Here is a 19,621-nt window from a genome sequence, read left to right on the forward strand (position 1 = left end):
ATTTACAGATTAGGAATGTTTTGGAGATTTTTTTCGTTCCATCACTTGTAGAATTGAATGGCTGTTGCCAATATTTTTGACAAATACCTGTTGGAAATATGGAACGAAAAAACTATCAAGTTATTTAGTTTTATTTTTGAAGAGATACTATTTTTTCAGTCATTTCTTAGAAGACATTTGTTTGATGGTGCCAATTCTCAAATCAATGAGAGTCAAATGATTTGAGAATTGTGATTTTTTGAGGATGGGCTCTTAACAAGTCACATAAGTGTGAGAAAATCAAACTTCTAAGGTCAAAGGTTTAGAGTATCATTCTATTTCCTCTCAATAACATTTTCTTTGAGATGGATAAATTACTCTCAAACTTGGAAGTTGACGCTGTGAGCAGGATATGAACCTACGCGGGGAAACCCCATTGGATTTCGAGTCCAACGCCTTAACGACTCGGCCATCACAGCTGATTGGTAGAACACGTGAATCATTTTACCCAGACAGACTTTCAGTTCAAATACTTCATTAGATGTGATCTTTAAATCACATTTTTTTTACATACAAAATCCAAAGGAATCTGAAATTTAAAAGTTAACCAATATAAATGTTTTTTTATTGCTGTTTTTTTTTTATTTGTTTCATGTAGACTTTCAAACCACATAAAGCAATGTTTTTTAGAGACTCTCATAATAATTTTCTCAGAAAAGAGTTTGCAACATTCCAAAAACACTGGATTTAGTGCTGTGGGAAACACTCATATAGAATTTAACGAGTCTTTGGTCAAACAAATTCCAATCCTTGGTAGTGTCTTTTCTGAAGAAGGGTCAATGTTCTAGTGTTTTTCTTTTTTTTTTTCTTTGTCCATTTTGATGTCTGCTATTTACAGATTAGGAATGTTTTGGAGATTTTTTTCGTTCCATCACCTGTAAATTTGAAAGACTGTTGCCAATATTTTTGACAAATACCTGTGGGAAATATGGAACTAAAAAACTATCAAGTTATTTAGTTTTATCTTGGAAGAATACTATTTTTTCAGTCATTTCTTAAAAGACAGTTGTTTTTTATCGTGTCAATCCTCAAATCCATCAGACTCAAATGATTCGGGAATTGTGCTTTTTTGAGGATGGGCTCTTAACAAGTCACATGAGTGTAAAGAAATCTAACTTCTAATGAACATAGTAAGTGCTGAGTATTACTGCAATTCCTCTCAATAACATTTTAGTTGAGACTGATAACCAACTCTCACACTTCCTAGTTGACGCTGTGAGCAGGATTTGAACCTGCGCGGGGAAACCCCATTGGATTTCAAGTCCAACGCCTTAACGACTCGGCCATCACAGCTGTTTTGCTTTATACATCAATCATTTTACCAGACAGACTTTCCGTTCAAATACTTCATTAGATTTGAAGTTTAAATCACCAATTTTAAACAAATTAAACCCAAAGCAATGTGAGATTAAAGTGTTAGCCAATATAAATATAAATGCTTTTTTACTGCTGTTGTTTTCTTATATTTTTCTTTAATGTAGACTTTCAAACCATATAAAGCAACGTTTTGGGAGACTTTTATATTGATTCATTTTCTCAGAAAAAGAGTTTACAACATTTCAAAAACACTGGATTTAGTGCTGTTGAAAATACTCATATAGGATTAAACAAGTCTTTGGTCAAAGAAATCCCAATCCTTGGTAGTGTCTCTTTTGATGAAGGTCAATGTTCCAGTGTTTTTTGGTCCATTTCTTTGTCTGTCATTTACAGATTAGGAATGTTTTGGAGATTTTTTTCGTTCCATCACCTGTAGAATTGAATGGCTGTAGACAATATTTTTGACAGATACCTGTTGGAAATATGGAACAAAAAAACTATCAAGTTATTTAGTTTTATTTTTGAAGAGATACTATTTTTTCAGTCATTTCTTAGAAGACATTTGTTTTGATGGTGCCAATCCTCAAATCCATGAGAGTCAAATGATTTGAGAATTGTGATTTTTTGAGGATGGGCTCTTAACAAGTCACATAAGTGTGAGAAAATCAAACTTCTAAGGTCAAAAGATTAGAATATCATTCCATTTCCTCTCAATAACATTTTCTTTGAGATGGATAAATTACTCTCTTAGCTTCTAGTTGACGCTGTGAGCAGGATTTGAACCTGCGCAGGGAACCCCCCATTGGATTTCAAGTCCAACGCCTTAACGACTCGGCCATCACAGCTGATTGGTAGAACACATGAATCATTTTAACCACAAAGACTTTCAGTTCAAATACTTCCTTAGATGTGATCTTTAAATCACATTTTTTTACATACAAAATCCAAAGGAATCTGAAATTTAAAAGTTAACCAATATAAATGTTTTTTTATTGCTGTTTTTTTTATTTGTTTCATGTAGACTTTCAAACCACATAAAGCAATGTTTTTTAGAGACTCTCATATTAATTTTCTCAGAAAAAGAGTTTGCAACATTCCAAAAACACTGGATTTAGTGCTGTGGGAAATACTCATATAGAATTTAACGAGTCTTTGGTCAAACAAATTCCAATCCTTGGTCGTGTCTTTTCTGAAGAAGGGTCAATGTTCTAGTGTTTTTCTTTTTTTTTTTTTGTCCATTTTGATGTCTGCTATCTACAGATTAGGAATGTTTTGGAGATTTTTTTCGTTCCATCACCTGTAAATTTGAAAGATTGTTGCCAATATTTTTGACAAATACCTGTGGGAAATATGGAACTAAAAAACTATCAAGCTATTTAGTTTTATCTTGGAAGGATACTATTTTTTCAGTCATTTCTTAAAAGACATTTGTTTTTTATCGTGTCAATCCTCAAATCCATGAGAGTCAAATGATTCGGGAATTGTGCTTTTTTGAGGATGGGCTCTTAACAAGTCACCTGAGTGTGAAGAAATCTAACTTCTTATGAACATAGTAAGTGCTGAGTATTACTGCAATTCCTCTCAATAACATTTTAGTTGAGACTGATAACCGACTCTCACACTTCCTAGTTGACGCTGTGAGCAGGATTTGAACCTGCGCGGGGAAACCCCATTGGATTTCAAGTCCAACGCCTTAACGACTCGGCCATCACAGCTGATTTGCTTTATACATCAATCATTTTACCAGACAGACTTTCAGTTCAAATACTTCATTAGATGTGATGTTTAAATCACCATTTTTTTACATATAAATCCAAAGAAATGTGAAATTTAAAAGTTAACCAATATAAATGTTTTTTTTGTGTTTAATATAGACTTTCAAACCACATAAAGCAATGTTTTTTGAAGACTTGCATATTGATTCATTTTCTCAGAAAAGGGGTTTGCAACATTCCAAAAACACTGGATTTTGTGATGTTGAAAATACTCATAGAGGATTAAACAAGTCTTTGGTCAAAGGAATCCCAATCCTTGTTACTGTCTCTTTTGATGAAGGTCAATGTTCCAGTGTTTTTCTTTTACAGATTTGAAATGTTCTGGTGAGTTTTTTCCTCTCCATCCACTTGTAGAAAAGAAGGACTCTTCCAAGTCTATTTGACAAATACCTGTTGAATGCATGGAGATGAGGCTCTATTAAGAGATCAAGATTCATGATGTTGATCGTGCTTTTTGTTTAGACATGCCTTAAAATAACCTGACTCTTAGAGGGCGACTTCTTAAATGCACAAAAGACAATGAGTTAGGGAATGGAGCTTTTCTGAGGTTAGGTTTCTAAGAACTTGCATACAAGTGAAAAAGTCAAATTTTTCAGCTGGTGATCAATTCATAAGATTCTGTTTTGGGTTTTTTTTTTATTAAATTAATTTTTCTACTCTCACACCAAGAAATCACGCTGTGAGCAGGATTTGAACCTGCGCGGGGAAACCCCATTGGATTTCGAGTCCAACGCCTTAACGACTCGGCCATCACAGCTGATTGATAGAATCAATTATTTCACCCAGACAGACTTTCACTTCAAATACCTCATTAGATGTGATGTTTAAATCACCAATTTTATACATATAAAATCCATGTGAAATTTAAAAGTTAGAGAATATTAATATTTTTTTTATTTTGTTTAATGTAGCCTTTCTAATCATATAAAGCAGCATTTTTGGAGACTCTCATATTGATTCATTTTCTCAGAAAAGAGTTTACAATATTCCAAAAACACTGGATTTAGTGCTGTTGAAAATACTCATATAGGATTAAACAAGTCTTTGGTCAAACAAATCCCAATCCTTGGTCGTGTCTCTTTTGATGACGGGGCAATTTTCCAGTGTTTTTTTGTCCATTTCTATGTCTGTCATTTACAGATTAGGAATGTTTTGGAGATTTTTTTCGTTCCATCACTTGTAGAATTGAATGGCTGTTGCCAATATTTTTGACAAATACCTGTTGGAAATATGGAACGAAAAAACTATCAAGTTATTTAGTTTTATTTTTGAAGAGATACTATTTTTTCAGTCATTTCTTAGAAGACATTTGTTTGATGGTGCCAATTCTCAAATCAATGAGAGTCAAATGATTTGAGAATTGTGATTTTTTGAGGATGGGCTCTTAACAAGTCACATAAGTGTGAGAAAATCAAACTTCTAAGGTCAAAGGTTTAGAGTATCATTCCATTTCCTCTCAATAACATTTTCTTTGAGATGGATAAATTACTCTCAAACTTGGAAGTTGACGCTGTGAGCAGGATATGAACCTACGCGGGGAAACCCCATTGGATTTCGAGTCCAACGCCTTAACGACTCGGCCATCACAGCTGATTGGTAGAACACGTGAATCATTTTACCCAGACAGACTTTCAGTTCAAATACTTCATTAGATGTGATCTTTAAATCACATTTTTTTTACATACAAAATCCAAAGGAATCTGAAATTTAAAAGTTAACCAATATAAATGTTTTTTTATTGCTGTTTTTTTTTTATTTGTTTCATGTAGACTTTCAAACCACATAAAGCAATGTTTTTTAGAGACTCTCATATTAATTTTCTCAGAAAAGAGTTTGCAACATTCCAAAAACACTGGATTTAGTGCTGTGGGAAACACTCATATAGAATTTAACGAGTCTTTGGTCAAACAAATTCCAATCCTTGGTAGTGTCTTTTCTGAAGAAGGGTCAATGTTCTAGTGTTTTTCTTTTTTTTTTTCTTTGTCCATTTTGATGTCTGCTATTTACAGATTAGGAATGTTTTGGAGATTTTTTTCGTTCCATCACCTGTAAATTTGAAAGACTGTTGCCAATATTTTTGACAAATACCTGTTGGAAATATGGAACTAAAAAACTATCAAGTTATTTAGTTTTATCTTGGAAGGATACTATTTTTTCAGTCATTTCTTAAAAGACAGTTGTTTTTTATCGTGCCGATCCTCAAATCCATGAGAGTCAAATGATTTGTGAATTGTGCTTTTTTGAGGATGGGCTCTTAACAAGTCACCTGAGTGTGAAGAAATCTAACTTCTTATGAACATAGTAAATGCTGAGTATTACTGCAATTCTTCTCAATAACAGTTTAGTTGAGACTGATAACCGACTCTCACACTTCCTAGTTGACGCTGTGAGCAGGATTTGAACCTGCGCGGGGAAACCCCATTGGATTTCAAGTCCAACGCCTTAACGACTCGGCCATCACAGCTGTTTTGCTTTATACATCAATCATTTTACCAAGAAAGACTTTCAGTTCAAATACTTCATTAGATTTGAAGTTTAAATCACCAATTTTAAACAAATAAAACCCAAATCAATGTGAGATTAAAGTGTTAGCCAATATAAATATAAATGCTTTTTTACTGCTGTTGTTTTCTTATATTTTTCTTTAATGTAGACTTTCAAACCATATAAAGCAACGTTTTGGGAGACTTGCATATTGATTCATTTTCTCAGAAAAGAGTTTACAACATTCCAAAAACACTGGATTTAGTGATGTTGAAAATACTCATAGGATTAAACAAGTCTTTGGTCAAACAAATCCAAATCCTTGGTAGTGTCTCTTTTGATAAAGGGGCAATGTTCCAGTTTTTTTGTTAATTTCCATGTCTGTCATTTACAGATTAGGAATGTTTTGGAGATTTTTTTTCTTTCATCACCTGTAGAATTGAAAGGTTGTTGCCAATATTTTTGACAAATACCTGTTACAAATATGGAACAAAAAATCTATCTAGTTATCTAGATTTATCTTGGAATCATACTATTTTTTTTTGGTCATGTCTTAAAAGACATTTGTTTTGATAGTGCCAATCCTCAAATCCATCCATGGATGGATGGCTCTTAACAAGTCACATCAGTGTGAGGGAATCAAACTTCTATGAAGGTCAGAAGTACAGGATATCATTGTATTTCATCTCTGCAACATTTTTGTTGAGACTGATAACCAACTCACACACTTGGAAGTTGACGCTGTGAGGAGGATTTGAACCTGCGCAGGGAAACCCCATTGGATTTCAAGTCCAACGCCTTAACGACTCGGCCATCACAGCTGATTGACAGTACACAGCAATTATTTCACCCAGACAGACTTTCAGTTCAAATACCTCATTAGATGTGATGTTTAAATCACCAATCTTAAACAAATAAAACCCAAAGCAATGTGAAATTAAAGTTTTAGCCAATATAAATATAAATATTTTTTACTGCTGTTGTTTCCTTATATTTTTCTTAAATGTAGACTTTCAAACCATATAAAGCAACGTTTTTGGAGACTCTCATATTGATTCATTTTCTTAGAAAAGAGTTTACAACATTCCAAAAACACTGGATTTAGTGATGTTGAAAATACTCATAGGATTAAACAAGTCTTTGGTCAAACAAATCCCAATCCTTGGTCGTGTCTCTTTTACTGAAGGTCAATGTTCCAGTGTTTTTTGTCCATTTCTATGTCTGTCATTTACAGATTAGGAATGTTTTGGACATTTTTTTCGTTCCGTCACTTGTAGAATTGAATGGCTGTTGACAATATTTTTGACAAATACCTGTTGGAATATGGAACTAAAAAACTATCAAGTTATTTAGTTTTATTTTTGAAGGGATACAAAATTTTTTCATCATGTCTTAAAAGACATTTGTTTTTAACGTGTCAACCCTCAAATCCATGAGAGTAAAATGATTCTGTAATTGTGCTTCTTTTAGAATGGGCTGTTAACAAGTCACATAAGTGTGAGGAGATCAAAGTTCTATTAAAATCAAAGGTGCATAATATCACTGTAAATCCTCTCAATAACAGTTTAGTTTAGACTGATAACCAACTTTCACACTTGGAAGTTGACGCTGTGAGCAGGATTTGAACCTGCGCGGGGAAACCCCATTGGATTTCAAGTCCAACGCCTTAACGACTCGGCCATCACAGCTGATTGTCAATAAATGTCAATCATTTTACCAGACAGACTTTCAGTTCAAATACTTCATTAGATGTGATGTTTAAATCACCAATTTTTTACATAGAAAATCCAAATGAATGTGAGATTTAAAATTTAACCAACATAAATCTCTTTTTATTGCTGTTATTTTCTTATATTTTGTTTTAAGTTGACTAAACCCCATTGGATTTCGAGACCATTGTCTTCACGACTCGGCAATCACAACTGATTGACTGACACTTAGTTTATGCCAGACATATATTTAAGTCAAACCCTTCATTAGATGTGACGTTTGATTCTCCCATTGTTCACCACCAAAACCTGAAGCAATGTGAAATCCAAATTTTTTTTATGTTCTGGTCTCCCAGCAGAACCTTGTAGACTTCATCCAGTGCTGCACTGACATTGTTTTTTCTTGAGTCATGAGAAAAGCTAAAGAGCTGTTAAAAGATCAACAGGAAAAGGCAACTGTACAAAACAGGAAAGGAATTTAAGAAGATATCCAATAAACTTTCAATGCCAGTCAGCAGTGTTCAAGCTTTAATTAATAAGTGGAAACTCAGGGGTTCTGTTGAAAAAATGAGATCCTAAAGACCCATTTTTACGTAGAGAAAAATTGCTCACAACCTCTTTGCAAATTCAGTTGGGTTTTTTTTGTTTGTTTGTTTTTTGTAGGGTATAGTAGACTTTCTCACTTTGACGAATATGTGTTTCAGCAGCATACCAAAAAGACTGATTCTAGTTGGATAAAGAACACAAACTCCAGCACCAAGGAAAATGTTTAGAATCTTATTAGAAGAAACAAAATCAAAATTTATAGACATTCAAGATGTTTTACCAGGTTTTACGTTTGTATTTTGCTCTACACTTTTCAGAGCCTTTCTCAAAAATAATCAATGCCTTTCTTTATTTCTGTTATTATTTTTTATATAACTGTTGAATTCTTTGTTGTTGTATTGTCCACAATTCATGCTTGAAATGAACAAGTAAATCAAATCAAAATCAGCAAAGTTAATAATTGTTGTCTCATAAAAAATCCAGAAAGATGTAAATTATTTTTAAAATGAGCCAAAATAATTCTTGCTTTATATTCTTGACGATAAAAAAACAGCATTTGAAGCTCCAAAAAGTTCAAATTTGCACTGTAATTTTTTAAATTCAATTTAAGGAGGCTATTTTAAGACTAAACTGGCATGTTTTGTCTTTATTTTCCCTGTAAAAAGTGTAAAAATTGGATCAATTAACAAAATCTCTGTAATTTGTTACATTTAAAGTATTTGTTTTTATCAAATTAAATTTTTGAGTTTATGGTTACTCAAGATAAATTGTTGATGTATTTTGATAAAAAACTAATACGTTAAATGCAAAAAATTACAGTACTGTTGTTAATGGATCCAATTTTCCACTTTTTCCACAGTGTTGGAAAGAATAGGAGCTAGTTTTAGATTTTATGAGGATTTATTTAGATTATACTGAAATCGTATTTTCATATTGTTCAGTTGTAAAATGAGTAATTTCCACTGATTTTTTGTCACTGTTATCTAAATTAACAAAATTTACTGTAGGTACAAACATAGTATTAAAAAGAAAATACATATTGGGCTGAATAACATTCAATTTTAAGTTATTCTATCTATCAGTTAGCTTTTTTAAGCGTATTTTCCCCTTTTCCATGTCTGTGTGGAACTCTTTCCTTCTAGATTTTGATATTTTATTTATAAGATTTTATGTGTTAATTTTTTTTTTTTTTTAAGCATTTGATGCTTAAATCAGGTTTGTTCCTCAAGCTACTTTCTTATAATTTTAGTTTTTGCATCAGTTAAGCATTTGCTTTTGCTGGGTTCTTCTATCCAGAGTCTTTCTGTTTAAATAAACATCAGTTTTTCTTATAAATGATGAGAATCATTTGGCTGTTTTGTTTCTGGTTTTGGCAGACTTGTTTTGCACATTGCAGTCTTCCAAAGATTTGAAAGTGCTTTTGGTAACTCATGCATAACACGTTTTGTGGTGATATGCTGCCCTCCTCTCAACTCCAACCAAACTGCATCTTTGTTAAAAGTTTGATTATGTGATAAGATTCACCGATATATGCGCATTTTAGGTTTAGTTTTCCTCAAAAAATAAAACGAAGTGGTGGTTTTGATGTGACTTTCGTATTATCTTCTGTTTATATGCACTTTTTTTCTTTTTTTTTAGCGTTGGAACAAGATATAAGTTTTTGAAAACGAGGCGCATGCGCAAGGGGCGGCGGCACTTTAACTACCAGACTTCAAGGAAACCGAAAAGATTAGATAGTTTTATATTGCAGCAGGAGACTTCTGAGGATTCATCCTAAGCTGGTACCTGGACCTGCGGTCAGGTGAGCTCCTTCACGTCATTTGAGTTTATCGTCCGGGTTCGTGCGTTCGCTCCAGCTGTCACAGCTGGTTGGATCCGCTCCCGCGGGACACGGAAGTGTGTGTGTCTGACCCGGTCCACTTTTCCTGCGACCTGAACCAGGCAGAGAGGATAGGTCCTGTTATAGTTTCCACTTCACTTCAACATCATTCTGGGTTTGATGAAATCTCTGCAGGTTGAAACTCACGCAATAGGTGGGGCTGAATCTCGAATTTCCGACAGAAAAGTTATATATTTAAACGTTACGTTGATTTCTGTCCGAAAAAAGCTGGTTTAACAATTAAAATAAAAGTTGTTTTTGTTCATGTAAATGCTGCTGCTTAAATTCTGCAAATAGTTTAAATTTAATTGTTCATTTTAGTGAAAAATTAACATTTAAATATCTTTTAAATTTAAGGAATTGCTTAAAACATCAAAGGTGATCATTTTAAAGTGGGGTTAGCGGGTGGGAAAATAGCGTTTTAGCCATTTATCTATAATTTAAGCGTTTTAAAGATCTTAACTCTGACATATAACTTGTAAGTGATGTTTAAACGCATATATATCTTAAAGTAAAACTGATAAGACTGTTAGCTAACACTTTGCTCTGTTGCAATCGACTCTTTATCACTGTAACCTACAAAAACAAGACGAGTTTTTGTTTTTCCGGGGCGCTCAGGCGTGTTTGAACACACCAAAAGCCTCCAGCAATGACCTCAGACGCAATTGTTCACGTTCAGAAAGTCTGGAGGAAAATAACAGAGAGAAATGTGATATCAAGTCTTTCAGGGAGCACCCCAAAGCGCATTTGTTGTTGAATAAAAGCTGATCTATTTTAGCCCAAAGCAAACAAAATAATAATAATGAAAGATTATAAATCCTTCATGTTGATTAAATCCATTCAAATATAATAAAGAATATAGCTTGTAATGGCTAAAAATGATAAAAATGCATAACCAACTTGTTTTGTTGCGCTGAAGTGGCACTAATTCACTCCACCCTGTTTTAGGATTACTTTTCAAAAGTCAATAGCTTCACATACCAACTCAGATGAAGATGGTGTTTTTGAGATGTTCTTGTGGGATTTTACTCATGATGGAGGACATATTTAAAGAAAATTAAGCTTGTGGGAGAGCCAGATGGATGTCGGGAAGCAGAGACGGGCTTACTCTCACTAATAATTCTGCCCACAACTCAATTTCTAACGAGCTCCTTCCGCTCTGCAGAAGCTATATCCTGGAAAATGACACACGGTTTTTTTATTTTTCCTAATCATAATTAAAAGACAGCTGGTGACGCTTTTAAAAATATGGTCGGAGAGGGACTTTATCAAAAGAAGAAGTTTAGTTAGTGGCTGTTGAGCTTGAATTGTTCCATCTCAGACAATGATTGACCAAATAACAAACCATTAAAATACATCATTACAAAGATGATAAAGCTATTTATATGGAAGTTGAGGGGCATCTGTTATAAGTTTTTTTCCCTCAAAAATAGCATTTTTAAGTTTATTTTTAGTGTTTCTTTTACATTTGTTCAATTGTTGAGTTAAAAAAACTCTAGGAAGAAAGTATAATATTTGAAACAGATTAGGTCTTCAGTTTATCGTAGCATATTTTTCAAAAATATTAACTGAAGGATCTAATAGAAATCATAAAATATCAAATAATACAAGGAAACAGTTACTGAAAGAGTCAAGTACAAGATGTGAAATAAATTGATCAAATCTGTTGATTTATTTTTCTTCAACACATCTACCTTTACCTTAGATCTTTAGATGAGGTTTACATTTCTTGGGGCATTTAGTCAATTGTACAGAGGAGCAACAATTCTTTCATTGACGCAAATTTAATTACAATAGCAACTGGAGCCAGATTAGTTCACCAGGTAACCTATAGGTGGCTGGTTGCACTAACAAATAGGTTCTCGTGTTTAGCTCAGGAGCCCAACTTTACGACCCAAAAAAAAAAATAAAAATAAAGTTTGACCCCAATATTTATTTCAATGACGCAGTATTAGGCTATACTATAAAAGAGAAATGAACAAATGTAGAAGAATAAAATTGCAAAATTATGAGAAAAAAGTTGAAATTTTGCAAAAGTTAAATCTAAAAAATATTTTAAAAATCGTACAATAATGAGGGAAAAAAATCTATATTTTATGAGGATAAAGCTGTAAAATGATGAGGAAAAAAGTAATACAATTATGAAAAAATATTTAACAATTTATGAAAGTAAAGCCATAAATTTATAATTCAGAAAGACTTAATTAAAAAAAAATACAATTTAGAATTCAGCCTTTAAAATTAAACACTACCTGTTTCATGTATGCTTTTCATAGAAATTGGATGGACATCACAAGAACTTTTTTTTAATGGGAAATTTTCATGACTTTATAAAAAAAAATCCTTGAAAAAAATATAACTTTTTATATGAAGCTTATTATTTATTCTTGTGAAATGTTGACTTTTTTATAATAATTTAAATTATGTCTTTTTTCTCATTAATATACAAGTTTATTCTCATATATTATTTTTTTTCTCTCTATATCATAGTGAACATAATACTAAATAATAATAAAAATAATAAAAAATATTAACTACACCTGAATCTTTTTAATTATTTTAGTTAGAAAGCATGATTATGTTTTGATTGGCCAGTTATCCTTAGAATGGCCTTTTAATGGTTTATTTACTGTAGACATGAAAGAATCGGATGAAGTCGCTTTAAGGGAAGGACAATTTAAAGAGGAGTTTAAAAAGGTGGAACAATATAAACTAATATGTCACATGACCATAGAGTTTGTCCATCTCATACACGTCTATGATTCGCAAGAGTTTGCTTTTGCATGTCGGCCAATTCAAAGCTCCTTAAAACTCAAAAAAACAGTCTATGCATTGTTTTACTTTCTTATGCATAGTGTTTGCACTGTAAGTGCGATTGAATCTCCTAAATGTATGCAGATTCTGGATTAACTGTTAAAGAAATACAAAAATATTAAATTATTATCAAGTATTATTCGTTAGGATTTTTCTCAAGTGAGTTCTTGCTGAAGCTAAAAGAAATTGATAATGAATCCTGGTTAGTAGTATTGTCTGGCGGGAGCCACCATGATGAAACTTCCTTTGTTTTGCCTCCATTTTTCAGAGCGCCGACGCTGCTGAAAACGTATCCCACGATCCCTCCCTATCTTGTCCCTGTCTTTGTGTTGACTAAGGATATTACTTTTCCATCAATCACACCCTTTAGTTTGTTTGTGATTCCTGTTCTCCGTCAAGCCCTCATCCCTGCCACTTGTGTGTGTTTGAGACAGGTGATGCCTGAAGGATCTCGCAGCTCGTCCTCCCTCGACCGAAGGAGTGAAGGTAAGAAGCCCCTCCTTCTCCCTGGTGAGAAATGTTTGTGGTCACCAGTTCCCAGAATGCATCATCGCCTTCCTCTATGTCCAGTTGGACAACACACACACATTTACTGTCCTTGTGTTGTGATTGTCAATCTCCCATCTTGTTATGTGTAGAAAAAAAAAACAAGACATAGGAGTGTTGTAATGGCAGCAATACTGAGGAAAACAAAAATTCAACATTAGAGGAAAATTTCTACTTAAAATTGGCCTAAATTTAACAAAACAAAAAGGCTAAAAATTACTTATTAAAAAAATTATGCTTTTTTTCCATGTGAATTTTTTTTGTTTTAAATGCTTCACAACCTAGAAATGTAATGCATGAAAAATTTTAATGCTTTTTTAGCCTTTAAATGCAACTCTTGAACATTGAGAGGTGTTCACCAGGGTTCCTTATTAAGAATACTGCCATTTTGTATGTTAGCCTCCTCCAGGGGTTGTGTTCTGTGTTGGAAATAACATGACCTTAAATTGATTCAATAGCAGCAAAACTGTACGAATCTAAGAATTAACATTGCAGGAAGTCGTTTGGATTTCTTTTTAAAATTTGCACAAATTTAGTAAAGCAAAAGTATATTAAAAAAATGTTAAATCACTGATTAAAACATGAAATTCTTATGACAATTATTACCTTCAAATGTGTTTTGCTGCATATCAGATTCTTGCTGTTTATGAACAGAAACTAAATGTTGATTTCTTTTTTTATGGTCTTTATATGCAACTTTCAAATATTGGGAGGTGTTCATCAGGGTTCCTGATTAGGAATACTGGCATTTACCATTTACCTTTTTATTAACCTCCTCTAGTTGTCAAGTGTAGGAAGCAACAAGACCATAGTGTTTTAATTGCAAAAAAATCAAAGAAGGAAATTTAGCAAAATGTAAAAAATAGTTGACCCCCCCACACACCCACACACACACAAAAAAGACAACAAATCTTGCTACATATGAACAAAATCTAACTATTATTTTTTCTTTTTTAAATCGTGAAGCTTAATGCTTGATGGCCATTAAACAGACTTAAAAAACTGGAGGTGTTCCTCAGGGTTCCACGCTAGGAATACTGTCATTTTTAATACTATTTGATTATTAGTCTCCTTCATCATTGACCAGCATAGAAGCCCATCAGAAATTGTGCCATTCTTTAGAGTAAAAAAATAAAAGAATATTTAATATAAATATTTACAATAAATTTCTTACAAGCCTGCACCAAAACAGATAAGACACATATTCTGGATTGCAATTCCCTCCTAGTAATTTTCTCTAAAAAACAAAAAGTGATTTTTAGAAGGTAATAAAAATGTTTTATTCTGAAAGGTAAAATATTATTGGAGAATTAGTTTTTTTATTTATTTATTTTTTATTGCAATTATTACTCTATACTTAAAGGACTGTCATCTTTAAATTAATGATTCTGTTATCCCATGAGGGAGATCATGTGTTTGGCTTCATAACTCCGGAGTCAAGATCCTTCCAGTAAGAGATCCAGGATTTGTAGCTGGTTAGCTGTTCGGTGCAGTCCCGGCTCATCACAGATCAGTCTTTGTCTGCATGGATGTAAGCAGTCTTTTTTTCTCTCCCTCTGCCGTGGAGGGAACCGGCAGTGCTCTCGCCTGTCTGTGGGACAAAGAGTGAGTGTCTGCAGAGCTCTGTTGGTTGGAGCTGAAGCTACACCTGCAGAAAGCCTGGCTTTTTTGCATATATTAAAGGCAAGGTGTGAACTCATCCTTTTACCATTGGCATGAGCAAAAGCACCATATACATTTGATGTAGACAGTTGACAAAAGCACAGAGTAAAACACAGTCCAAAGACCTGAGTTCCTTCCGGTTCATGTGCTTCTGTGGATACAACTCATGTTGTGTCCAAAAGACGGCTGCTCCTCACCCTGAGACTAATTGGATTAAACCCCGCCCCCTCCTGTCGGAGCTGCAGGCTCTTTCTCACTACCTGAACAGACCTGAGGAGACTTGCACCTGCGTTATTCTGGTTTCAGGCTGACTTTTTGTAATTTTTCTGCCCTGAAGAATATACTCAACTGAAGGTAAGCTGGAATTTCACAGCCTCCTATCAGATTTCCAAAATGTTTGACGCCATATTTGACTTTGTCCTGAAGTCCTGGCAGGTAAGCATACGAGCATCAGGAACTGTGATTGTGCTCCGATTGTAGAAAAGACCAGAAAGGATGGAGTCCATGATGTTTTGAGAAAATGAGGTGACTTTTGTTCTTTTAGTAGACAGGGTTGTACTGCAGGTCAGCGAACGTCTAATCCAGAAGGTCATAACTGTGACGGTTGCTGTTGTCATTGTACCAACCAGTTTCACAAAACTGACAGTAAAATCTAAGATTTTGATCTGATTGTTGGGGATTGGTTCTGTGACAGGTGTGTTTTGGCGCATGTGTTGTCCTTCCCTTTACACTTGTAGCTTACCTCAGATCAGACGCCTCTTTATAGCCTCAGGAGCCAAGCTGGCTGTGTTATATAACAAAGGCTCTGCGATGTCCCTCTCAGAAAACATAAAATGCTTGAGACTGACTTATTACTCATTCAGGTAAGTTTTAAGATTGAGGCGAGTCTTTAAAGGGTTCCGCCAGTTTTTCTGGTTTTTATTGCACAGGTGATTCAGCCAGGTAAAGTAACCTTTTGGGACTCTGAGGGCAGGGCCAGTATCTGTCTCTTATAAGAGTTACAGAAGTTATAAAAACATATTTAGTAAGACTTCAACCAACTCATTTTTGTTAAGTTGATTTATTTTTATAAGCTATTGCAGTTTTTTGGTAACCCAGTTATGTCAGCAAGTACGTTTCACAATAGTTGTATTTAATCAAAAAAATTTCCTAATTTTAAAAAATTAAGCTTTTTTGTGACTTTTTACAAACTTTTAGAATCGATTGCAACGTCTATTACTTTAAGAATATGTCATAGTGTTGTTGCAAAATTAATTTTTTTTTTTACTTGGGTGTTATGAATTTAGGATAGAAGGAATGCTAGCCTTCAACAAGTATCTGAAATATAACTATTAACATTTTATATAAGTGTTAATAACACCTTCTATCAAAATTAACACAATTTCTTTTACCACATCAGAGATTGAGACTACTATTGATGAAACACCAGAAAGCTTTATAACTTTTACTATTTTCACACCCGCGAAGTGCAAAAACCTCACAATTGAAGCATTACAAGCAAAAAAAAAAACATATATTTGATTTTTGTTTGATTCTGACTAACATCAAAGCAACAAACATCAAAAGAGCATCAGAGAATTGACTAAACGTACAACGTGAACCAAGGTGAGTAAGTGACAGCTGGTGCGCTGATGTCACTTACTCGCAAAACTCAAGTTCACTTTGGCGAGTATAAGAGAAGTGTTGGGAAACGTCTCGCCAATAAACGTGTTGAAGTGGAGGCAAAAAAAAGAAAACTATTATTTTCGTTGATTTTCGTTTGTCACTGCTTTTGTTTGGCAATAATCATGTGTTTGGTCTGCTCTCAAAAGTGCAGTGTGAAAGAAACTAAATCAAAGTGTTGAACCTGTCCAAAGGGAACAATGTGCCCTGATGTCCCAATCAAACCAATGTTGACCATTTCTGGCACACCTTGTGATGATTTACCACATACTTTTATTCCAGCTTGTTTCCTCAGTGATGCGTCATTAGGAGGTTGTGGTGCAGAGGTAGAGTGGTCGACCTTTGCTTGTTTTAACTTTTGATGCATGCTTAATTGAAATGCATTGAGTACGTTGAGCCTGAAAGCAGACTTATTTAGTGACACACAAACGTGAGAGTTTTGAACATGGAAGCCCAAAGTAGGCATATTTGTGCGCTTACATAGACTTTTTATGGAAAGTGGTCAGTCAAGTGTGCGATTCTGAGCCCGTTGTGAATGTACCATAAGGCACTAGAGCTGCCATGAGGCTTTGAATGTGTATATGAATGAAACTTTGACTGTAAATCTGTTTCTGCCTTAAAGCAATCTAGGGCTGCAACGATTCGTCAATTAATCGACTATTAAAATAGCTGACGACTAATTTAATAGTCAATTAGTGGTTACTTTATATTATATGAAGTCAGAGTGTTGTAAAGTTGACTTATAATGGCATCCTGCTAGCCTTTTGGACAATTTTGGCATTTATTAAGGCCTTTTTTTGGCTAATTTGGAGTTTAGCTAATATTTCAGCTCCATGCTAGCTGTGTTGGCTAATTGATTTATTTTTTTATTTTTTTTGGGGGGGGGGTGTTTTGTATTTTAGCTAATATTTCAGCTGCTGCATGCTGTTTTGGCTAATTTAGGATTTTTTAGGCTATTTTGGAGTTTAGCTAATATTTCAGCTACATGCTAGCTATTTTAGCTAACTTATGCTTTTTTCAGTTTTTTAGGCTAGTTTGGCATTTAACTAATATTTTTGCTAGTTATCAGCTTCAGAGTTTTTAGCTATCAATTTCAGCATCTTCAGCTATCAGCACTATCTTCAGTGGTCAAATTCAGCTTTCAGCATTCACACTAACATTATTGCAAGTTATGCTATATATCTAGTTTTTAGTTAGTTTAAAGCTAATGATGATAAAAATGTGTGCTTTACATCCAGTTTGTGGATGACCCAATTGGAAAAAAATAATCTTTGAATAGTTGACTTAAAATAATCATTTGTGGCAGCACTAAAGCAATGTAAAAAAAAAATGCTGTAAAAGTACAAACCATCATCTTTTGTGTCAGGTTGGAGAAAGATCCTGGCCTGACCTCCAGCTCCTCCACAGTTCCCCTCACCCAGCAGTTCATATCAGCCTAAATAAACATCTCGTAATGAGCAAACGCACTAAACACACCGAAGGTAATAAAAGACATGGGTGTGCTGTTTGTGTTTCTGGCAGGTGGTTCATGACTCGTATCAGTAGAATTAGCTGTTGCTGTCCTCTGAACTCTTGTACAACTTTCTCTTTTGCTTCAAAGCTGAGTAGAGCTCTTCACTTCAGGTCACATGATCTCCGCACCGCCGAGAGCGACCATGTGGGCTTCACATGCACGGACACTGCAGCACTGACTGCCGTCGGCTGGAGGTTATTGTGTTATTAGTTGTGCTGGATTACTTCACCGCTTCATCCTCATTAGTTCAGATTAGAGGCGCTCACTCGTACGCTAGCCTGGCTGCCAGCACCTCTGAGACCTCTGCTTTAATATCTGTACCTGATGAAGAGACTTTCCTCCTACTCCTTGATTTTCAGAGCTGTTGTCTTAGGGGGATGTTGGGAAATAAAGTGTTCTCGAGGCGAATCGTTCCAGGCGTGAAGTCTCTCCGATTTTTTTTACTGTTTACCTGCATTTTTTTAACTTGTGACTCACCTGCTCATCCCAAAGCTCACACACTGACAGGGAGAGCTGCATCACTCTGCGTTCTGATACTTCCTGCATTAGTCACTTCAGTCTGGGTTTTGGAAAAAAAATTGACAATCAGGTTGTAAGTGGGTCTGGAATGTGTCTGCAGCTCAAACTCAATTTCAAAAGAACATCCAACTTCTCTAAAATGTACATTTTGAAGGAGGAACAAGACCAAACCACCTCTGTGTGAAACCACCGACCACCGTGTGTAAGCATGTTCCACAGCAGCTTCACTGGAACGGAACCACGGCTGTGAATACTTTATTGGTCTAGATTTACTAGAAAAGCAGCTGAAGAGGTTCAATAACCTTCTTTTAGTGAGCTCTACTGGAGCTTTTGGAGGACTTTAACTGAATTGCAATTGTCTTGGTTTATAAATGAATTTAAGCTGTTTAAAAATCTTCTACTTTTTATGTCTTAAATTACATTTTTGACACATTTTGATTGAGATTTTCTTGTTTTATTCTTATATTGCACACTTGGTAGAATTTCAGTGTCTTGTAAATCTACATGTACTATAAAAAAACAACAAAGGAATGTAAATCACTGAGCTGTATTTGTGCTTTAAAAACGTGTTCCAATTATTGCTTGATCTGTTTTAAAAGCATCCCCAGTGGTCTCTTAATTACAATCATATAGTTTTTATCCAAAATTAAAATAACGTAATTTTTATAGGACATAGTTTCTGAAGAGTGGCAGTAGTTTACTAGAAATTCATTATGAGCAGAACAGTTGGCGCCCCCCTTTCTGAGAGCTTTCTGTTTACACACTCTCCCACTAGCTTACAGCCCCTCCCGCCTCCAACCTAACATTACCAATGCAACAAATATTGCGAGCAATTTTGGAGCTATCCAGCCGTACAGTTTAAAACTAGTTCGGATGAGATGTCGGATAAGATTCGCATAAAATTAATTTTCTTTATATGTCCTCTATATGCCACAAGAACATGTTAAAACACAAAAAACACAATTTGCATTGGAGTTGTTTTTTAAAGAACATTTTACCCTAGGGTTAAGTGTCTATTAACTGGGCTCTAACTTCACTATAACTGGACTATAAATGGCTATTAACAGGACTTTAGCTGGACTTAACCAGGCAGGATGTTGGCCTTAGTAGTCTTTTACCTGTACTATAAATTTGGTGTTTGTTTTTGGGCTTAAAC

General features: G+C 34.4%; 1 protein-coding gene and 9 non-coding genes across 11 annotated transcripts in view; 1 reads left to right on the top strand and 9 right to left on the bottom strand.

Moving 5' to 3' along the window:
• Window positions 1-376: 376 nt before the first annotated feature.
• Window positions 377-458, bottom strand: trnas-cga. Its single transcript has one exon. It is a non-coding gene; the product is annotated as a tRNA-Ser (tRNA).
• Window positions 459-1,250: 792 nt separating this feature from the next.
• On the bottom strand, window positions 1,251-1,332 carry trnas-uga. Its single transcript has one exon. It is a non-coding gene; the product is annotated as a tRNA-Ser (tRNA).
• A 786-nt stretch (window positions 1,333-2,118) lies between these two features.
• Window positions 2,119-2,201, bottom strand: trnas-uga. The gene has a single exon. It is a non-coding gene; the product is annotated as a tRNA-Ser (tRNA).
• A 788-nt stretch (window positions 2,202-2,989) lies between these two features.
• Window positions 2,990-3,071, bottom strand: trnas-uga. Its single transcript has one exon. It is a non-coding gene; the product is annotated as a tRNA-Ser (tRNA).
• A 735-nt stretch (window positions 3,072-3,806) lies between these two features.
• Window positions 3,807-3,888, bottom strand: trnas-cga. Its single transcript has one exon. It is a non-coding gene; the product is annotated as a tRNA-Ser (tRNA).
• A 751-nt stretch (window positions 3,889-4,639) lies between these two features.
• On the bottom strand, window positions 4,640-4,721 carry trnas-cga. The gene has a single exon. It is a non-coding gene; the product is annotated as a tRNA-Ser (tRNA).
• Window positions 4,722-5,513: 792 nt separating this feature from the next.
• Window positions 5,514-5,595, bottom strand: trnas-uga. The gene has a single exon. It is a non-coding gene; the product is annotated as a tRNA-Ser (tRNA).
• A 759-nt stretch (window positions 5,596-6,354) lies between these two features.
• On the bottom strand, window positions 6,355-6,436 carry trnas-uga. Its single transcript has one exon. It is a non-coding gene; the product is annotated as a tRNA-Ser (tRNA).
• A 785-nt stretch (window positions 6,437-7,221) lies between these two features.
• trnas-uga lies at window positions 7,222-7,303 on the bottom strand. The gene has a single exon. It is a non-coding gene; the product is annotated as a tRNA-Ser (tRNA).
• A 1,794-nt stretch (window positions 7,304-9,097) lies between these two features.
• Window positions 9,098-19,621, top strand: part of LOC112158538 (pleckstrin homology domain-containing family G member 3) — a 32,002-nt gene continuing 21,478 nt past the window's right edge. For both annotated transcript variants that reach the window (XM_036210440.1, XM_024291982.2), the window contains exons 1-2: window positions 9,098-9,671; window positions 12,998-13,049. In XM_036210440.1, the coding sequence (XP_036066333.1) occupies window positions 13,001-13,049 (49 nt within the window). In that variant the 5' untranslated portion in view covers window positions 9,098-9,671; window positions 12,998-13,000. The remainder of the gene's footprint in view (window positions 9,672-12,997; window positions 13,050-19,621) is intronic.

The sequence above is a fragment of the Oryzias melastigma genome, linkage group LG24 (genome assembly GCF_002922805.2).
Source record: "Oryzias melastigma strain HK-1 linkage group LG24, ASM292280v2, whole genome shotgun sequence".
Classification (NCBI taxonomy): domain Eukaryota; kingdom Metazoa; phylum Chordata; class Actinopteri; order Beloniformes; family Adrianichthyidae; genus Oryzias; species Oryzias melastigma.